Source organism: Ictidomys tridecemlineatus, chromosome 5, assembly GCF_052094955.1.
Source record: "Ictidomys tridecemlineatus isolate mIctTri1 chromosome 5, mIctTri1.hap1, whole genome shotgun sequence".
NCBI classification, from domain to species: domain Eukaryota; kingdom Metazoa; phylum Chordata; class Mammalia; order Rodentia; family Sciuridae; genus Ictidomys; species Ictidomys tridecemlineatus.
This window is the reverse complement of record NC_135481.1, coordinates 39753779-39775904: the sequence shown is the minus strand read 5'-3', so window position 1 is coordinate 39775904 and position 22126 is coordinate 39753779. Positions and strand designations below refer to the sequence as shown.

At 35.1% G+C, this 22126-nt stretch overlaps 1 protein-coding gene across 3 annotated transcripts in view; it reads left to right on the top strand.

Moving 5' to 3' along the window:
- The window catches only part of Bub1b (BUB1 mitotic checkpoint serine/threonine kinase B), an 86810-nt gene that overhangs the window by 47132 nt on the left and 17552 nt on the right, over positions 1-22126 (top strand). For 2 of the 3 annotated variants that reach the window (XM_040276293.2, XM_005316394.3), the window contains exons 15-23: positions 4078-4352; positions 6325-6458; positions 6749-6889; positions 7091-7191; positions 10318-10467; positions 11402-11544; positions 12908-13079; positions 13791-13897; positions 17255-21994. In XM_040276293.2, coding sequence (XP_040132227.2) covers positions 4078-4352; positions 6325-6458; positions 6749-6889; positions 7091-7191; positions 10318-10467; positions 11402-11544; positions 12908-13079; positions 13791-13897; positions 17255-17474 — 1443 coding nt within the window. In that variant the 3' untranslated portion in view covers positions 17475-21994. Of the gene's footprint in view, positions 1-4077; positions 4353-6324; positions 6459-6748; positions 6890-7090; positions 7192-10317; positions 10468-11401; positions 11545-12907; positions 13080-13790; positions 13898-17254; positions 21995-22126 lie in introns of those variants that run through there. The other variant, XM_078049815.1, reaches the window with a different exon arrangement.

Sequence of the window (22126 nt, the reverse complement as noted above, 5' to 3'; positions counted from 1 at the left end):
GAGGAAATAAAAAAATTCTTAGAGATAAATGAAAATACAGACACAACATATTGTAATCTATGGGACACAATGAAAGCAGTTTTAAGAGGGAAATGCATCGCCTGGAGATCATTCCTCAAAAAAAGAAAAAAACCAACAAATAAATGAGCTCACACTTCATCTCAAAGCCCTAGAAAAGGAAGAGCAAAACAACAGCAAGTGTAGCAGAATGCAAGAAATAATTAAAATCAGAGCAGAAATCAACGAAATGGAAACAAAAGAAACTATTGAAAAAATTGACAAAACTAAAAGTTGGTTCTTCGAAAAAATAAATAAGATCCACAGACCCTTAGCCATGCTAACGAAGAGAAGAAGAGAGAGAACTCAAATTACTAACATACGGGATGAAAAAGGCAACATCACAACAGATACTACAGAAATACAGAAGATCATTAGGAATTATTTTGAAAACCTATATTCCAATAAAATAGAAGATAGTGAAGACATCGATAAATTTCTTAAGTCATATGATTTGCCCAGACTGAGTCAGGAGGATACACACAATTTGAACAGACCAATATCAATGGATGAAATAGAAGAAGCAATCAAAAGACTACCAACCAAGAAAAGCCCAGGACCGGATGGGCTTTTATACAGCAGAATTATACAGCAGGATTTTACAAAACCTTTAAAGAAGAATTAATACCAATACTTTTCAAGTTATTTCAGGAAATAGCAAAAGAGGGAGCTCTTCCAAATTCATTCTATGAGGCCATCATCACCCTGATTCAGAAACCAGACAAAGATAGCTCAAAGAAAGAAAACTACAGACCAATATCTCTAATGAACCTAGATGCAAAATTCCTCAATAAAATTCTGGCGAATCGGATACAAAAACACATCAAAAAAATTGTGCACCATGATCAAGTAGGATTCATCCCTGGGATGCAAGGATGGTTCAATATACAGAAATCAATAAATGTTATTCACCACATCAATAGGCTTAAAGATAAGAACCATATGATCATCTTGATAGACACAGAAAAAGCATTTGACAAAGTACAGCATCCCTTTATGTTGAAAACATTAGAAAAACTAGGGATAACAGGAACTTACCTCAACATTGTAAAAGCTATCTATGCCTCAGGCTAGCATCATTCTGAATGGAGAAAAATTGAAGGCATTCCCTCTAAAATCTGAAACAAGATAGGTATGCCCTCTATCACCACTTCTATTTAATATAGTTCTCGAAACACTGGCCAGAGCAAGTAGACGAAAGAAATTAAAGGCATAAAAATAGGAAAAGAAGAACTTAAATTATCACTATTTGCAGATGACATGATTCTATACCTAGAAGACCCAAAAGGGTCTACAAAAAAACTACTAGAACTAATAAATGAATTCAGCAAAGTGGCAGGATATAAAATCAACACGCATAAATCAAAGGCATTTCTGTATATCAGCGACAAAACTTCTGAAACGGAAATGAGGAAAAACACCCCATTCACAATATCCTCAAAAAATATAAAATACTTGGGAATCAATCTAACAAAAGAGGTGAAAGATTTATACAATGAAAACTACAGAACCCTAAAGAGAGAAATAGAAGAAGATCTTAGAAGATGAAAAAATATACTCTGTTCATGGATAGGCAGACCTAACATCATCAAAATGGCGATATTACCAAAAGTTTTCTATAGGTTTAATGCAATGCCAATCAAAATCCCAACGGCATTTCTTGTAGAAATAGATAAAGCAATCACGAAATTCATATGGAAAAAATAAAAGACCCAGAATAGCAAAAGCAACTCTAAGCAGAAAGTGTGAATCAGGTGGTATAGCGATACCAGATTTCAAACTATATTACAGAGCAATAGTAACAAAAACAGCATGGTACTGGTACCAAAACATGCGGGTGGACCAATGGTACAGAATAGAGGACATAGAGACTAATCCACAAAGTTACAACTATCTTATATTTGATAAAGGGGCTAAAAGCATGCAATGGAGGAAGGATAGCATCTTCAACAAATGGTGCTGGGAAAACTGGAAATCCATATACAACAAAATGAAACTGAATCCCCTCCTCTTGCCATGCACAAAAGTTAACTCAAAATGGATCAAGGAGCTTGATATCAAATAAGAGACTCTGCATCTGATAGAAGAAAAAGTTGGCTCCGATCTACATATTGTGGGGTCGGGCTCCAAATTCCTTAATAGGACACCCATAGCACAAGAGTTAATAACAAGAATCAACAAATGGGACTTACTTAAACTAAAAAGTTTTTTTTTCAGCAAGAGAAATAATAGAGGTAAATAGGGAGCCTACATTATGGGAACAAATTTTTACTCCTCACACTTCAGATAGAGCCCTGATATCCAGAGTATACAAAGAACTCAAAAAATTAAACAATAAAAATGGGCCAAGGACCTGAACAGACACTTCTCAGAGGAGGACATACAATCAATCAACAAGTACATGAAAAACGCTCACCATCTCTAGCAGTCAGAAAAATGCAAATCAAAACCATCCTAAGATACCATCTCACTCCAGTAAGATTTGCAGCCATTATGAAGTCAAACAACAAGTGCTGGCGAGGATGTGGGGAAAAGGGTTCTCTTGTACATTGCTGGTGGGACTGCAAATTGGTGCGGCCAATTTGGAAAGCAGTATGGAGATTCCTGGGAAAACTGGGAATGGAACCACCATTTGACCCAGCTATTGCCCTTCTCAGACTATTCCCTGAAGACCTTAAAAGAACGTAGTACAGGGATACTGCCACATCGATGTTCATAGCAGCACAATTCACAATAGCTAGACTGTGGAACCAACCTAGATGCCCTTCAGTAGATGAATGGATATAAAAAATGTGGCATTTATACATAATGGAGTACTACATAGCACTAAAAAATGATGAAATCATGGAATTTGCAGGGAAATGGATGGCACTAGAGCAGATTATGCTAAGTGAAGCTAGCCAATCCCTAAAAAACAAATGCCAAATGTCTTCTTTGATATAATGAGAGCAACTAAGTACAGAACAGGGAGGAAGAACTGGAGGAAAAGATTAACATTAAACAGAGACATGAGGTGGGAGGGAAAGGGAGAGAAAAGGGAAATTGCATGGAAATGGAAGGAGACCCTCATTGTTATACAAAATTACATATAAGAGGTTGTGAGGGGAATGGGGAAAAAAATAAAACAAGGAGAGAAATGAATTACAGTAGATGGGGTAGAGAGAGAAGATTGGAGGGGAGGGAAAGGGGGGATAGTAGAGGATAGGAAAGGTAGCAGAATACAACAGTTACTAATATGGCATTATATAAAAATGTGGATGTGTAACCCATGTGATTCTGCAATCTGTATTTGGGGTAAAAATGGGAGTTCATAACCCACTTGAATCTAATGTATGAAATATGATATGTCAAGAGCTTTGTAATGTTTTGAACAACCAATTAAAAAAATAAATAAATAAATTATTGATTTAGGGAGATTTCTTATAAAAGAGAAATGAGAAAAAATAGATATAAATAAAAATTCACTTGCAAAAAAAAAATATCCTTTTAAAACTAGTTGCTGTTTAAAACCACATATGTTTTAAAAGACAGTCATGTTTTAATTATATAATAAAATATTAGATTGAGTAATAGTATTTCAAGTGGTTCATTGTGATACTTAGTTTTCCATTTCTATCAAAATCATGAATTACCTTTAAGGAATAAAATAAAAATTAAGTATGTGGCATAGCGGAGGAAGACATGTTTCCTCTCTTAAAAATTAAGAAAATGGCAGAATATTTTCTAAGTGAATGACAGAAGAAAAATAATATTAGTGCTTTATTTAGGTGAAATTCTTTGGGTGAAAAATTGGCTAATATTTTTTCTTGTATGGAGACTCATCACAGTCTATTTTTTGATTAGGCATAGTTTTTTGTGTTCGTGATTCAAAATCATTTTCTTCAAAAGCTGTCATGTGCTTTTATTTATTGTCTTTACCTAGAGATCCTGATATGCTACTTATGTATTCTCTGTTAGTAATCATCACCATTCTTATGTTTATTGATATATTTCAGCTAAACTATATGGTTTTTATTTCAGGATGAACTTACTGGAATTGAGCCCTTGAGTGAGGATGCCATTATCACAGGATTCAGGAATGTAACTATTTGTCCTAACCCAGAAGACACTTGTGACTTTGCTAGAGCAGCTCATTTTGCATCCACTCCTTTTCATGAGATAATGTCTTTGAAGGATCTCCCTTCTGATCCTGAGAGACTATTGCAGGAAGAGGATCTAGATGCAAAGACTTCTGAGGAGCAGCAGACTGCATGTGGCACCATCTACAATCAAACCCTCAGCATCAAGAAACTGAGGTGATGGGCGATTATAGGTTTTACAAATCAGAATGTTTGCTTTCTTATTGTATGAGTGCTTGTCAGTTACTGCGATCAATTATCACTATCTTTTTATCTGCTAGGTACTTAGTTGCCAAATGCTTTATATGAGAGTAAGGCTTTTCTATATAAATTATCAACTTAGTGATTAATTTGGATACAAGGGTTATAGGAAGTAAATTGTGATAATTATGAGTCTAAGAGATCTAGGAGGATTATAATACCTTTGAGAAAATGCAACAATTTAGGTATAAGATTAGAAAAGAGGAGACAATTTTTTCTTAATATTAAATTTAAAATAATGGTAGAATAACTAATGTTGATTTCAGATAATCAACTGGAGATGTATTAAAGAAAAAGGTGTTTGTTGTTGTTGTTTCTTTGGTATTGTTTTTGGTTTTTAGTACCAGGGATTGAACCCAGGGGCACTTAACCACTGAGTCACATCCCTAGCCTTTTTAAAATTTTTTTATGTTGAGATAGAGTCTCATTAAGTGGTCTAGACAATCACTATTGCTGAGGCTGACTTTTTTTTTTTTTTTTTTACCTTGACCTGTCAACTACAAAAGCCATGTTTGTTCTTCTTTATCACACCACTCCTTTAAGAAGTGACATACATCATATTAATTCACATCAGAATTAATTGATTTTATGGATTTCTGACTGGGACTTCAAATTTTTCATGTTTTGGTTTAAACGTAAGGTTGTCAGCTAATGACAACCAGTTAATAAAAAATTTCCCTAATCTATATGGAAATAGAAGATGGATACAGGTATGTACCTCTTAACCAAAATATTGCTTAAATCGTGTCGTTCTTCCATGTTCTCTTAAATAGAAGTCAAATTTGGCCCTTTGTGTATGTCTAATAGCTTTTAGGAGTGGGAATGTTGTTTTGCCTGGAAGTTGGCTCGCTGAGTATAGGCTGGTGGTGCTGCCCACTTTGCAAAAACCGTCTGACTTACTGGGTGCATGCTATTTTCTTGTTTGTTTTTTTGTTTTTAGCTATACGTGACAATAGAGTGTATTTTGAAATGAGGCTGATTTTGAACTTGCAACCTCCTGCCTCAACCTCCTGAGCTGCTGGAATTATAGGCATGTGCCACCATGGCCAGCAAGAAAAAGTGTTTTTTGTTTTTGTTTTTGTTTTTTTTAGAGAGAGAAATTTTTTTTAATATTTATTTTTTTAGTTTTCGGCGGACACAACATCTTTATTTGTATGTGGTGCTGAGGATTGAACCCAGTGCCGCGCGTATGCCAGGCGAGTGAGCTAGCGCTTGAGCCACATCCCCAGCCCAAGAAAAAGTGTTTTTTGATAGGTAAAAATGAATTGGGGAGTAGGTATGAGAGAATAGTACAGACAGCCAGGGACTGAGTCTTATGATCCATCCGTTTTTAAGAGTCAGCTAATTTAAATAAACTAATTTCAGCTTTAGGAATATTCTTAAATTTGCCAATCTATGCTTTTAAAACTGCATTTTCAAGCTTTTCCCCTGACAAATTTTAATCTCATTTGCAGGTATGTGTTCACATTCTGTGAGTTGAGTTTCCTTTTTCTTTTCTTGACTTTCTCTTATTAAAGACTAAAGTGTCCAGAGAAGGGATGAAGAGAAATAAAGTTAGTGTCAGTGTTGGTCAATATTTCTCAGTAGAATAGAGTAGATGTAGAATGAACTCTTAACTATAGATTTGGTAAATTATAAATCCAGAAATGTAATCCTGGCCCTTGCTTATCAACGAGGAGAGAGGAAGTTACCTAGATTGTGATTATGTATCTTTTTCTTTTTAATTTGAGAGAATAATGGGCTTTAAAAATACAGCTAACAATTATTATAAATGATTTTTAAATAAAGTTGATCAGAAATATGGGGATAATATATACCAGCTTATTTTTGTTGATTCTGTTATACCTAAGATAATTGATATCAATAAAATCACTTGTGATTCTTTCAGTCCAATTATTGAAGATAGTCGTGAAGTCACCCACTCTTCTGGCTTCTCTGGATCTTCTGCCTCAGTCTCAAGTACCTCCTCTATCAAAAGTCTTCAGATTCCTGAGAAACTGGAGCTTACTAATGAGACTACAGGTAGTATCATCTAATTTTATGAGCAAATGTCCAGATCCATGTTTAATGAACACTTATTTATCTCAGCAAACTTAACTGTATTTTTTTCCTCTCTAGAGAAGTTGCTATCAATTGTGATATTTCTAGAAACTAATACTAACTGAACATAGTTCCATAAAGACCTGAGGCAAATGAATATAATCAGATTGGCAGTATTGATTTTGTAATTCCCCCTGCCCCCCCGTTATAATGTCCATTTTAAGCAGTAAGTATTTTAGATGATTTTTTTTCCCAACTTTTTCTTGCCGTAGAAAACCCCATTCAGTCACCCTGGTGTCCTCAGAGTCGCAGACAACTACTAAAATCCCTACCAGAGTTAAGTGCTTCAGCAGAGTTTTCTGTAGAAGATAGACCAATGCCTAAACTGGAAATAGAGAAGGAAATTGAATTAGGTAAGTATTATTGAGTGCATATCTTTTTGCACATGACAGTATATAAATAAGTGCTTATTTGTAGTTGACCTTAATGCTTGAGTACTACAAATGTTCCTAGATTAAAAGAAATAGCATTATAGATATTGACATGCCCCATTATGCCTTGGAATTGCTTTACTTTCATAGTAATTTTTAAATTGAATTAATCCTTCTCAACAGGTAATGAGGATTACTGTATTAAACAAGAATACCTGATATGTGAAGATTATAAGTTATTTTGGGTGGCATCAAGAAACTCTGCAGAGCTAACCATAATAAAGGTGGGACTGATTCTTTGTAATTTTAGTTACCTTGCAGATAATGTAGGTTAAAGCAATAACTCTGTCCCATAGTACATTCAAATCTTTCTAATAATCTTGGGTTCCTTGCTGAAAAGTCAGTGAGTCATTAAGAATTTAGTCACCTTTATGAGCCAGGACCAGATACCAGAAATGAGAGACTATTGTGTAAATCTCTCAATGGGTCCAAACATGTTAAGTATTCTCTCAATTTTATCTTTTTGAGGAAATCTATCCTGAAATTTTTTGATCTTTTTCAATCTGGACAATCTGAACACACGCAGTGTTACCTTAATTTTCATTCACCACCATCCTCAGTAGTTACATCATCTTTTTCTTATATTGGATACCCAGTTTCTTGGATCCTGTTTTTAATTCTTTCTTACTTTAATTCCTCATATTTTGGAGGAGCATGTCCTTTAGTGGCTTCCTGAAAAAGGGATAGGTTACAGAGTTTTTGAAACCTTATATTAGCAAATTCCTTAATTATAATTTTACCTTAATTGATAATTTAGCTGGATATTGAATACTATTAAAAAATGTTTTTTTCTTCCAATTTTTAAAGAAGAGCTCCATTATCTAGCCTAGCTTTAGAAGTCTTTTGCTCTTGAAGTTTTGTGTGAAACTAATTTTCCCTCTCTCTGGATCATGATAGGATCTTATGTTTGTCTTCAATATTCTAAAATGTCAAAATTACATATTCTGGTACAAGTCTCTTGTCACCTATGCTGCTAGACACTCAGTGGCCATTTCAATCTGGAAATTCCTTCAGTTCTGAGAAATTTTCTTCAAGGGAAAAAAAAATTATTTCTTCTCCTCATTCTCTCTGATTGTCTCAATGGAGAGAAATAAAGAATTTTGAGTAATTTTTTATTTTTAGAAGGATATGGATTCTCCTGTTCAGGACCTCAAAAAATATTACTTTTTTTCTCCTATTTTTCTCCTTGTCTTTTTGCTTTACTTTTAAAAAAATATTTATTTTTAGTTGTAGTTGGACATACATTTTTATTATCTGTTTATTTTTATGCGATGCTGAGGATCCAACCCAGGACCTCACGCATGCTAGGTGAGTATTCTACCTCCGAGCTTTAGGTTTTATTATTTTTATACCAAAGATTGAACTCATGCTTAATCACTGAGCTATATTTCCAATCCTATTTATTTATTTATCTATCTATTTATTTTATTTATTTATTTTGAGGCAGGGTTTTGCTACATTACTTGGGGCCTCACCAAGTTGCTGAGGCTGACTTTGAACTTGCGATCCTCCTGCCTCAGTATTCTGAGTCGCTGGGATTATAGGCATGCCCCATTATGCCTGGAATTACTTTACTTTCTATAGTTAATTGCCCCTTGATATCTGTGGAAGATTGGTTCCATGACCTCTTAACAGATACCAAATCTGAGGATGCTCAAGTGCCTTAAATAAAATGGTGTAATAGTGGCATATAACCTAAAATATCCTCCAGTATATTTTGTCTCTAGATTACTTATAATACCCAACATAATATAAATGCTATGTGAATAGTTGTACTGTGTTTAGAGAATAATAAGAAAAAAAAAAGTTTATAGGTGCAATTTTTCTCCCAAATATTTTCTATCCATGGTTAGTTGATCTTCCAATGCAGAACCTGCACTTACAGAGTTCCAGCTGTATTTTGTCAAATTTGTTTTCAGTCTTCATTGTTTTTTATTTTGGGGGGAAGTACACAGATTGAACCCAGGGACACTTTACCATTGAGCTACATCCCAGTCCTTTTTTATTTTGAGACAGGGTCTCTCAGAGTTGCTAAGAATCTTGCTGAGTTGCTGAGGCTGCCCTTGAACTTGAGATCCTTCTACCTCAGCTTCCCAAGTTGCTAGGATTACAGGTGTATGCCACCAGACTGTGTGAAACTAATTTTCCCTCTCTCTGGATCATGATAGGATCTTATGTTTAATTTACAAGACTTCTTTTTCTTTCTTTCTTTCTTTCTTTTTTTTTTTTTTTTGTTCCCAGGATTTTCTTTGTAGCATTAATGATACTTTAAATGTTTTTTTCTTCCTGCATCATGTTTCCTCCCGTTTTTGTCTTTTTACATCTCTTTCATATTAGAGGCTTTCTCTGAGCCTTTGGCTTGCTGTTCAGATTTAAGTGTGGAACACTAAAAACTAATGGAAACCTCTGTGAATTTAGAGGGACCTTAATAGCTAAGTACCTCACTGCAGGATGATGTAGGTGGGTCATTTTATTGGAAAACCCTTCAGTCTTTAGATCTTTTCTATTGAGCCAATCAGATCCCCCTAATAAGACTTCTGATTTCCTGTTTAGAGCATATAAGCCTGGCTACTAGTTTTCTGAAAGCTGTATAAGGAAATTTGTTCAGAGAAGGCAATGGTAGAGAGTTACATCTTAACATTTCATATATAAACATTTTCCCGGTTTTCTATTCCCATCTGCACTGGTAACTAGTGTCCTCTAGTCCAAAGCTCCATTGTTTGATATTTTAAATGAAACAAACTTGTAGTCTGGTAAGGGGTTGGGTATTGTTGGGTGGCAGTTTCTAGGCTGGCCTAAAGGAACAAGAGGGAGATTTCAGGGTCTAGCTTCTTCTTAAATGGAGTTCAACCACTATTACTTTAGCTCTGCCCTTAGCCTTACTTCCATAGGTAATTGTTGCTACCAGTTATATACTATAGGGTCATCTAACTGAAATGTTAACCTCTTACTCCTCTTTCCAGCTTCCAAAATCTTGTTGCTATTATGTCCCTTATTGTAGATTTATGCCTTTTAAGATGTTCCTTTAAGAGGAAAAAGAAAGTTCACTATTATTTGTGTTGGGTTATCAGAAACAGAAGGAATTGGTTTTGGTTTGCTAGCCATGGGCATAGATTCTGATTGCTCCTTTCTTTTTTGAATTCAGGGGCACTCAACCACTGAGCCACATCCCCATCCCTATTTTGTATTTTATTTAGAGACAGGGTCTCACTGAGTTGCTTAGTGCCTTGCCATTGTTGAAGCTGGATTTGAACCCATGATTCTCCTTCCTCAGCCTCCCAATCCACTGGGATTACAGGTGTGCACCACTGTGCCCAGCTAATTGCTCTTATTTTTAAAATATCTTATAGGTATCTTCTCAATCCATCCCATGGGACTTTTACATCAACCTCAAGTTAAAGGAACGTTTAAATGAGGAGTATGATCACTTTTGCAGCTGTTATCAATATGAAGATGGCTATATTGTTTGGTACCAATATGTAAACTGTTTCACCTTGCAGGTTTGCATTAATACTAAAAACATAATTCACAGTCCTCAAGTAGATAGTAGTACAAAATTCCTGCCAGTGTTCTAGCAATAGATGAATTAAAAGTTTAAAGCATTGATTACTTGTCTTTTCACGAGTTTTTTTTTTAAAAAAAACTTTTTATTTTGACCAAAAAAGAAGATAGATTTATATAGTAAATTCCCATAAGCCAGTCATCTAACTAGAATAATTAATCATCAGCTCATGGACACTCTTGTTTTATATATAGTATCCCTATCCCCCAGGATTTGGTTGGGGGAGGTCACTATTGAACCCTGAAACACTTTACTACTGGGCTACATTCCCAGCCCTTTTTATTTTTTATTTTGAGAGAGCATCTCACTAAGTTGCTTGGGGCCTGGCTAAATTGCTGAGGCTGGCCTTGAACTTGTGACTCTCTTCCCTCAGTTTCCCAAGTCACTGGGCATGCATCACTATGCCCCACTCCTAGGATTATTTTAAAACCCAGACACCAACATATAATTTTATTCTTTGCCCTGCACCTGACTCCCCTGTCCCCCCCCACACCACCAGTACTAGGAACTCAGAACCTTGCATATGTTAAGCAAATGCTCTACCACTTAGCCACCCCTGGCATGCTCTTAAGAAATTTTTGCCGAGGATTTTGATAGTAATATGAATTCTCTAAAATGGTTGGAATGAAATTATTTTAAAACATTTACAGAGCATCTCTTATGGATGCGGTTCATCCTTGATACTCTTTCCTTTAGCTCATTAAATCCTTATAATATTATAGGAGATCATACTGTTGTTAAAACTGGGACATAGACTTAGTCAGCATTCTAGTAGAGAACAAAAAGAGTATAGAGCATCAGTTATCAAGGTATTAAGTATAACTATAATTGCCCCAACTGGAAAAATTTCATATTTTCTCTTCTACTTCCAGGATCTTCTCCAGCACAGTGAATTTATTACCCATGAAATAACAGTGTTGATTATTTATAATCTTTTGACAATAGTGGAAAAACTACACAAAGCAGAAATAGTCCATGGGGACTTGAGTCCAAGGAGTTTGATTCTAAGAAACAGGTTGGTCCTTTTTATTCTAATTGTCAGCTTTCTTTTAAGACATGGGTAATTGCCCTTTTTTATGCTTTTTGATGAATGCCATATTAGTGAACACATTTCTTTCAGAGAATATTTGCTACCTAAAAGTAATCATTAGGATTAGCTTAAAAGAACATAAAGAAAAAACACACTGTATTGTAGCTCAGTGGTAGAACTCTTACCTAGCACACGTGAGGCACTGGGTTCAATGTTCAGCACCATATAAAAATAAATAAATAAAATAAATGTATTGTGTTCATCTACTAAAAAAGAGAAGGAAAAACACATTGAGGAAATATATTAATTCAGATAAAAGAATTAACTGTGTGAAAAGATATGAAGTATAAATATCTTGAAAATGTGACTTACATTGTGTCTACTAATTTTTTTTAGTTGGGACAGTGCAGATATAGCAGCAGTAGAGGCACTGCTCAGTTTCAAAGACCAAAGCTTAAGTTAAGCCAAACTGAGACAAGAGCCAAAAGAAGTTAGTAGAACCAGAGTGTAAATATAAACCAAGTAAAAGGACTTAGTCTTCAAGGTTAACCCAATTTAGTCATAAGATTTGGAGGTTGAGCAAAGGGCAAAAAGAAAAAAATGAAGCCAAAATACTTAGAGCTGAAAAAATATAGAAAATGTAGAGTCACAAACAAGGAAAAGATGGCCCAAGATTTTTGTTTTATGTAAAGAATCAGAGAATAAGCACACCCTTTTAGTGATTATTGGTCTCATAGTATTTGAGTAGGGTGGCCTGATTTAAAGATGCCTTTTCTCCCTCAACCCTGTGTTTTAGTAAGCAGTTAACTTATTAAGGTCATTAATATACACTAAAAGCTAGAATCCTATTCCTCCCCTCCCCACACTGCGTCAGTAATAGAGATTGACTCACCAACTTGAGACGGGGTCCAAGTTGCCAAGGCTGGCCTTGAACTTGCTTTCCTTCTACCTTAGTCTACTGAGTAGCTGGGATTGCAGGAATGTGCCACCACGCCCAGCTGCTATTGTATATTTTGATTTGTACAGTGTAAGGCAGAAACCTGCTCTCTACTTTTCCTGTACTTACTATATAAAATGAAAGCTTGATAACTATTCTGTAGTGGCCATGCAGTGTGATTTAGATATACTGAGTGTCATCAAACTGGTCTTAACACTGTCCTCACTAATTAGTCCACAAGAGTGGACACTGTCCTTGTTCCTTTGTGTGTATTTTTATTACTGACCACTGGAGGGAGCTGTTGGAATGGCTAATACATACCTGCATTTTTTTTTTTTTTTTTTAAGATCAGCTATGCAGCTTCTTTCATGGCCTATTTTTATTATCTCTTTCTCTTAAATCTGGGCTTAGAATCTACGATCCCTATGATTATAATAAGAACAGTCAAGCTTTGAAGATAGTGGACTTTTCCTACAGTGTTGACCTTAGGGTGCAGCTAGATGTTTTCCCCCTCAATGGCTTTCGGACTATACAGATCCTGGAAGGACAAAAGATCCTGGCTAACTGTTCTTCTCCCTACCAGGTAAGTGTAAAACAATCCTGAGGAAATATGGGAAGGGTTTCTTAATCTCTTCTTTATCTAGATAAGCTGTAAAAGCTAGATTTACTACTATGGACTCTCCTAGAATAGATGACCTAGTTTTCAAATACTGTGTCACCAAGTCAAGTAAAATGTATCATTTTCCTGTCACAGCACTGAAGAATATACACATACACATACAAACACCTGACTTAGTAACCTAAGTGTTAGGGCCGTGTCTTCTACTACTTAAAATTCATATGATCTTTTATAAGTCATTTTCTATGATCTCTACAAAATAAGCATAACAGTCTCTGCTCTTATACATTAGAATTATTGTGTAGATCAAATTCAATAATGTATATAAAAAGAACATTAGAAAAATGTGAAGTGTTTTATATGTTGGCATTATATGCAAAAATCTTTTCTGATTGAGCTCTAGACACAAGGCATTTGCTGATTCAAGCAGCCCACACATGTGTTGTTCTATACATTTGATTTGATAGTCCAGAGAGTTTGTCATCTTTGATTCTTAAGGATAATCCATAGAATTGATCACTTCTTTGGGGAGCTTCTCTCTTTCCTATAGTCTACTAAACTGTATGTCATAAAATAAGTTTTAAGCTGTATGATACCTTTCAACTTCCTACCTAAATAAACTGCCATGATGAGGCAGAGAAATTTTTTAGCTGATGGCACTTTTTGTGATTTCAGGTAGACCTGTTTGGTATAGCAGATTTAGCACATTTACTATTGTTCAAGGAGCACCTACAGGTCTTCTGGGATGGGTCCCTCTGGAAACTTAGCCAAAATACTTCTGAGTAAGTATTTGTGATTTTAGGGTCTTTGCCTGTGAAAATTATTTTCTCTCTCTTGGGTGCTCTGTCTCTGCTTTTGTAACATTAGTTTTCTTAAATCAAATGCCATGATTCCAGTAATTTAACTTTAGCCCATTTTTATTAAGTACTGGTGCAGGATAAAGGATTGCTAATTAAAAATAAGACTTGCCTAGCATGTGTGAGGCATTAGATTTGATTCTCAGCACTGCATATAAATAAATGTCCATTGACAACTAAAACATATATATATATAAAGACTTGAACTATTCAGACTTCAGTTATTCTGAACCTGAGTTTATCAATATTGATGAGTAGTATAGAAGCTTCTTGGTTTAAAAGTGTTAATAGAAGTTTTTTGGAGAATAACTTTTTAACCAATTGGTGTTAGTCATAAACCTCTTTTTTAAGATTTATTTTTTAGTTATAGTTGGACTTCAATATCTTTATTTTTATGCGGTGCTAAGAATTAAACACATGCTAGGCGAGCACTCTGCCTCTGAGCCACAACTCCAGCCCCATAAACTTCTTTTTAATAGTCATTCTATCAAAAGTTAATAAGCATCTCTTGAAGGTTTCTAAATTATATACTGATTTTAGTATATGATTTTATTTTATTATCATTATTATTATTATTTTGGTACCAGGGATTGAACCCAGGGGTTATTTTAATGAGGGGGTAGAACCAAACCAGAGATTGAATCTCCTGGTGAAGAAACAAATAATATTTTAGTAATAGCTGCTTAGAATGAGCTAAACAGACATTTCTTAAAAGAAAAAAATACAAATGGTCAACAGATATATTCAAAAATGTCTTTTATATCTTTATCAGTCAGGGAAATACAAATCAAAACTACATTGAGATTTCATCTCACTCCAATTTTAATGACTATCATCAAGAATACAAATAATAGGTGTGGGGAGGTAGCTTAGTGGTATAGCATATTTGTGTAGTATGCACGAGCCCCTGGTTTTGATCCTCAAACTGGGAAAAAAAAAAAAAGCTAGATGTTGGTGAAGACATGGGGGAAAAGGACCACTTTTACATGTTTGATGTGGTTTTAAATTAGTACAACCATTATGGAAATTAGTGTGGAGGTTTCTTAAAAGACTTGAATGGAACCATCACATGACCCCAATAATATCTCCCAGTATTTACCCCAGAGAATTAAAGTTAGGGGCTGGGGTTGTGGCTCAGTGGTAGAGCGCTTGCCTAGCACGTGCAAGTCCCTGGGTTCCATCATCAGTACCACATAAAAGTAAATAAATAAAATAAAGGTATTGTGTTGTCTAATTACAACTAAAAAATAAATATTTTTTTAAAAAAGGATTAATGGGGCTGGGATTGTGGCTCAGCGGTAGAGCTCTCGCCTAGCATGCGTGGGACCCAGGTTCAATTCTCAGCACCACATAAAAATAAATAAATAAATAAAGGCATTGTGTTGTGTCCATCTACCAAAAAAAAAAAAAAGATATTCTCTCTCTCTTTAAAAAAAAAAAAAAGGAATTAAAGTCAGCATATTATAGCAATACATGCATATCTATTTATAGCAATATAATTTACAATAACCAATTTATGGAACCAAGTCTCAGTATCCATCAGCCAGTGAAGGATAAAGAAAATGTGAGACACACACGTACAGTGGCATTATACTCACCTATAAAGAATGAAATTATGGTGGACTGAGGTTGTGGCTCAGTGGTAGAATGCTCGCCTAGCACGTGCAGGGCCCTGGGTTCGATCCTCAGCACCACATAAAAATAAACAAAACAAAGGTATTTGTCCATCTACAACAACAACAACAAAAGAATGAAATTATATATTTGCTGTAAAATATATGGAACTTTTGAGCAAAAAAAGCCAAACTCAGAAAGTCAAGGGGCATATATCTTCTTTGATGTGGAAGCTAGAAAGAAAAAGAGAAAATAAGGAGGGTGGGTCTCATGAAGAGAAAGGAGACTAGTAGAATAGAGGAAGGGTACCCAGGGGGAGGAAGGAGGAGAAAGGAGAACTGGGAAATGAAATTGACCAAATTATGTTATGTGCGTGTACAAATATGTAGCAAGAAATGTCAATATATATATATATATATATTGTGTGTGTGTGTGTGTGTGTGTGTATATATATATATATATATATATATACACTTTTTTTTTTTTTTTAAACCAGGGATTGAACCCAGGGGTTATTAACTGCTGAGCCACATTCCCAAGTCCTTTTTATAATATTTTATTTAGAGGCAGGGTCTCACTGAGTTGCTTAGGGGCTTGCTAAGTTGCTGAGGCTGGCTTGGAACTCTCAATTCTCCTGCCTCAGCCTCTTGAGCTGCTGGGATTACAGATATGCACCCCGACACCCAGCTCAAAAATAGACATCACATTTACACCCAGAAAAATGGGTTTCTTGGTCTCAGAACCTTAGTTCTTCAAACCTACTCATAAAACTTACTAAATGTCTTCTGTTCCACCTTTTTTTTATCTTGACTAATAACTTTTCAGTATAAGCTTATCAGTGTATGACTTATTGGTGCATTCTTTGGTTCAGACAAAAAAATCAATGTTGAATATTTAATTTAATATCCCTTTTCTCCACTTTCCCCTCTTAAAACCATTGAATTTATTTTTCTCTTTATTTAATTTAGAATTTTACCAGTCATATTTGTTTCTTACATGTACTTTGTATGTGTGCATGGTGCTAGGGATTGAATCCAGGGCCTTGCACATGCTAGGTAAGCACTCTACCAATGACATCCCCAGCCCTCTTACATGTATTTTAGAAATAGACTTGGAACATAGTGTCAGCATAGAGGATAATCAGGCATTTTCAGTCAGATGGCTATGGCTCACCAAGCAGAAATAGGTGGGGTATGGCCCTGCCCTATACTGATAGAAGTGTTCTGATAAAAATAATAGTAAGCAGAGGTACAAACATCATAGATTTAATCAGATTGCTTCAAATTTAGTATTCTCAGAATTATAAGGATGAAAAACCACTGGATGTGGAGCTATATATAGTCTTTTTAATGACTTATGGAAAGTTAGGGGAAACCAAAATTTTTTTTCTATTTGTGGAGAAAAGTATATCTTAATATACATAGGTAATTTATAGATTCGGATGAGAATTGCTTTCCTTTCATGTGCATTATAGCTTTTCCCACTATGGTAGGCTCTTTTTGTGGTTCCTCCCTGGGTTTTCAAAGAGCTCTTTGAATTATCCCTAACCCTAGATTCCTATTTATTACCTGAAATCATTTTGATGCATAAATGTACCTCTGAGTTGAACAAAAATAATTCTAATTTTCATATGCCTAATCTTGATGGAAATGGTTTTATATATTTTAGGCTAAAGGATGGTGAACTGTGGAATAAGTTCTTTGTGCGGATTCTGAATGCCAGTGATGAGTCCACAGTGTCTATTCTGAGGGAACTTGCAGCAGAAATGAATGGGGTTTTTGATACCACATTCCAAAGTCACCTGAACAAAGCTTTATGGAAGGTAGGGAAGTTAATTAGTCCTGGGGCTTTGCTCTTTCAGCAAGATAGGCAGTCAGGTCTCTCATAGATTTCTGCTTAAAATCAATGGTTGTATTGTGGAACCCTGGGTCTGTATACGCTGTAATTTAACTTAGGACACATTTAGAGGCACTACCAATACTTCTCTACTTTTGAGTAGAGGTATATTTCTAAGTTACTGGCATTTTTAACACAGTAGTGAACCTACTCTTAGCCTTATCTAACTGTAACAAAGAACTGTTTTATGCTAAATGGATTCCATATGAATGGATACTTTGTTGTCATTTAACCCTTTTGCTTTTACTTTGTCCTGTACTTTTTTCCAATTTGTAATATGTGCTCTTATGGTCACCATGTATTTTATAAATAATAAAATAGTATTTGTTAATTTTGTGCTTCTAACATTTCATCTACTTTTTGCAAAGTGGTTTAATTTTATAGATAGGAGCTATTTGACCGGAAATTGACATATCCCAGATCTGTAACAATTACAATAGGATTATAATAGGACAGAATAGTGAATCATTTTTTTAGGTGTTTCTGACTTTCCAGTAAAAGTGGTCTAGATCAAAAAGTAGGTAAAACACCGAATTGCCTTAAATTTCAGGTGGCAAAATTATATTTTGTATATATGGCTTGTATTTTTATCTGTCAACCCTTGGTATATTTATATAACCTAGTAGTGTTGCTGCTACTGGGTCTATTGATTTAGGAATGTGGTTGTTAGAAAGGTAAAGAAAAGACTTGGAACAGGGTTTAGCAACCTTTCACAATTATTATTATTCTATTATTACATGCGGAATGAATTAGATCAAGAAAAGATCAGTGAAGGAATAAAAGGAGATTCTTGTTTAGAAGATTTAAGGAAGCAGGAGGTCAGAATAAAAAGATAACTTTAAAGCATAGAGTAATTTGGGAGAGACTAGGTCTCAATGAAGAACTGGACACCCAAGTAGAATTGTAAATTATACCTGACCTTGGGAATATAGAAGAAAATTGTAGAAAAGAGGAATGAAAACATCTAATTGACTATTTCATATTGGAATATCAAGATTATCTAATGTTCTTACATGCTGGTGCCTGTTTTTGTTTTTTTTTTTTTTCATTCTAGTCACTGCTCTAAAATTGCTAAAAAGAAGAGTATCCTAAGTATATCTCAACTAAAAATATTTAAACATACTGTATATAGTTGAAGCAGTGAAATGACTTGGATCTGAAAGATGATCAACTTAGAAATATTTGCTCTTAACCAGAAGACAGCTCTTTAAACATTCTCACATTTGCTTCTCATACTGATTATGTTAAATGATACATGTGTATCTTTTCTGTAATCAAGTCCTTTCTCTCTGCTCTGTTCACTTGATTTCTCAATCCACTGAGTTGACACACAGTCATTACTCTGAGACTGGACAGTAAATGTAGATTTACATTTACCTTCCCCTGTCACACACACCTCTCTCTCTCTCTCTCTCTCTCTCTCTCTCTCTCTCTCTCTCTCTCTCTCTCTCTCTCTCTCTCTCTCTCAGGATTGAACAATCCAGGGGCACTTTGCCGCTGAGCTAATCTCCAGCCTTTGGATTTTGAGATAGGGTCTTGCTCAGTTGTTGAGGCTGGCCTCAATAATTCTCCTGCTTCAGCTTCCTTTGTCACTGGAATTACACATGTATAACACTGTGCCTAGCTGAGCTTTGACCTTAATTGGGGTCCTTGGTTCCACCAAAGACATAAAAGCTATGAATCTTAATAGGATAAAGGTAGCATTTTATCTTATGTGGATTTTTGTTCATCCTCTACTCTACTTCACCCTGACCTAGAGTTTATTCTTTCTAGCTCTGGGGTGTTCTCCTAACCCAATTTAGGGACCACACTCAGGCTCATCCTAAGCACCCAACAGCCTGAGAAGGTAAAAACTAAAGAAAAACATAGACCAGGAAGCCCAGTTCTAATCAGTGTTCTTTAAAATTGTGTTTTAGTTTGAACATATTTGTATTAAACAGGAGTTGAGAAAAATCAGAAGAAAACCACAGACAAAAAGTAAGGTTTTATTCATTCATAATCCCCCTAATATTTACAGTCACTACTGTTAATATTTTGCCTATATATTTGTGTTAGTTTGTCAGGGCAAGCAAAATATCACAAACTGGCAGCTTAAACCACAGAAATATCTTGTCTCATAGTCCGGGAAAATGGAATTCCCAAAATCAAGGTCCAGCTGTCTAGTTTCTCCTCAGGCCTCTCTCCGTGGCTAAAGTGGCCACCTGCTTCCTGAGTCCTTTCTTTGCCCAAGCAACTTAGTAAGATCCTGTCTCAAAATAAATAATAAAAAGGACTGGGGATATGGCTCAGTGGTGAAGCACCCCTATGTTCAATTCCCACTGCCAAAAATAAAATAATTCAACATAGCTACCTATTGTCCTCCAAAAAAAAAAAAAAATTAAAAACACTATACACTCAATTTAGTTACAGTTAGTCTTCTCTCAGAATCCTCAAAGGATTGGTTCTAGGACCCCCACCCTCACCCCATGGATACCAAGATCCACAGACACTCAAACCCTTATATAAAATTATGTAGTAGTATTTTTTTCATATGCCTATTTATATTATGTACTTTAAATCATCTCTAAATTATAATTATAAATGTGTAATTATAACCTATTATAATAGAAATGCATTATAAATAGTCGTAAACATTTTTAGAGAATAATAGCAAGAAAAAGTCTACATGTTCACTACACATGCAAATTTTTTTTAAAATATTTTTTTAGTTGTAAATGGACACATTACCTTTATTTATTTTATGTGTTGCTGAGGATTGAACCCAGTGCCTCATACATGCTAGGCAATTACTCTACCACTGAGCTATAAGCCCAGCTGCTACACATATAATTTTTTCTAAATAAAATTTTAAATCAGGGTTAATTGAATCTGAATGTGTAGAGCCAATGGTATGCAGCAAATATTTACATCATTTTTCATCTACATTATCTCAAGTTTTTATGAGTTTGCTTCTCCCATAGCCCGTTTATGCCAAATCAGAACACTTCAATGGTTTCCCATCTTAAGTGACCCAAAATCCAAAGACTTGATTATGGCCTACAAAATACCATCTGCTTTAATCCTAGTTCTTTGACCTCTTCCCAGACCCCTTTTCCTTGCTCATTCCACTATAGTCTGTCTGCCTCTTTAGTATTTCTTAAACATGCCTGCTTGTTTTCCTCTTTATGGCTTTTTTACTTGCCATCTCTTCTGCCTAGAGTTGTTTTCCCCTGATCTTCTGTGGATGCTTTCTCAAATCACTGTATCAGAGATGCCTTCCCTGACCAGTCTGTTTACACAGCATCCCACACATTCACTATTACTTTCTGTCCCCTTTTACCTGTTTTTATTTCTATAGCACCTATCACTGTGTGTGTGTGTGTGTGTGTGTGTGTGTGTGTGTGTATACACTTCTTTTTTTCCAATCCCACTATCAGATTTTAAGTTCCTTAAGGGCAGGGATTTACTTTATTTCCTATTTTAACCTTAATGCCTACAACAGTGCCTCTATGAATAAAACTATTTTTAGTTTTATTTAAAATTTAAAATTTTTATTAAAATTTAAAACTATTTACCCTACCCTAAAGCTTAAAAAAAAAAAAAAAGGTGAAGGGAGAGAGAGACAGACATTAACAATCCAATAACACCCTTTGGGTCCCTTAAGGGAATATCCAAGTAACACCTTGGAAAAATTAGCCCTGGAATTAGCACAAACAGACTGTTCTATAGGTTTCAGAGCACCTTGCTGTGAGCCCCCCCCCCTTTTTTTTTTAAGCACTAGGGATTGAACCCAGGGTTACTCAACCCTAAGCTGCATCTCCAGCGTTTTTGTTTTTTGGGTTTTTTTTTTTACTAGGTAGCACTCTGCCTCTGAGCTACTGCCCTAGCCCTTTTTTGTTATTTTTTTTTTTTTAGATAGTCTCACTAAATTGCCCAGGCTGGCCTTGAATTCATGTTCCTCCTGCCTCAGCCTCCTGAGTAGCTGGGATTACAGAAATATGCCACCATTCCTGGCTATTGATTTTGTATGCAGTATTCTTGGAATTGGCACATAGTTCTCGGAAATAAGGATTGACTTGAAATATTGTAAAAGAGAAGCCACAAGTTTAGAAACTTGTTATGTTAGATCTTTGGTCATGAGGAGAAATTTATTACTAGGCTCTAGATGTGGCTAGAATCATAAGGTTTCGTTTTTAGCATACCACTGTGTGTTTCTTTAATATGTTGTAATCAATGTACTGACTTTACATTGCAGTATACTTCATTGTCTTACTTACACCTTTCAAAATCAAATGTTATTTTCACAGGTATATTTCACCGTAATATATACTTGCTTTATTTCCTATGTATGTTTGATTCAGGCTAACGTTTAATTGAAACAGGTAAATCAATGTATGCTGCAATTTTAAAGTAGTTTTATTTTACTGGCCTAGTTGTGTGATGTATTTTATATAATTTCTTCACTCTGAAATTAGTAAAGTGAAGATGGCGTTTCATAAAAACAAATATCAATTAAAATTTGTGGACAAAAGATATATGCTTATTTGTTTGCTTTTGTATTTTAAACAAAATTGAAAAAAAAATTGGTGAACTAAAAGCTGAAAAAGATGACATGGTGTTTCACTGAGGTGAGCTTATCCAAGGATATGATAGCTAAGGGCAAGT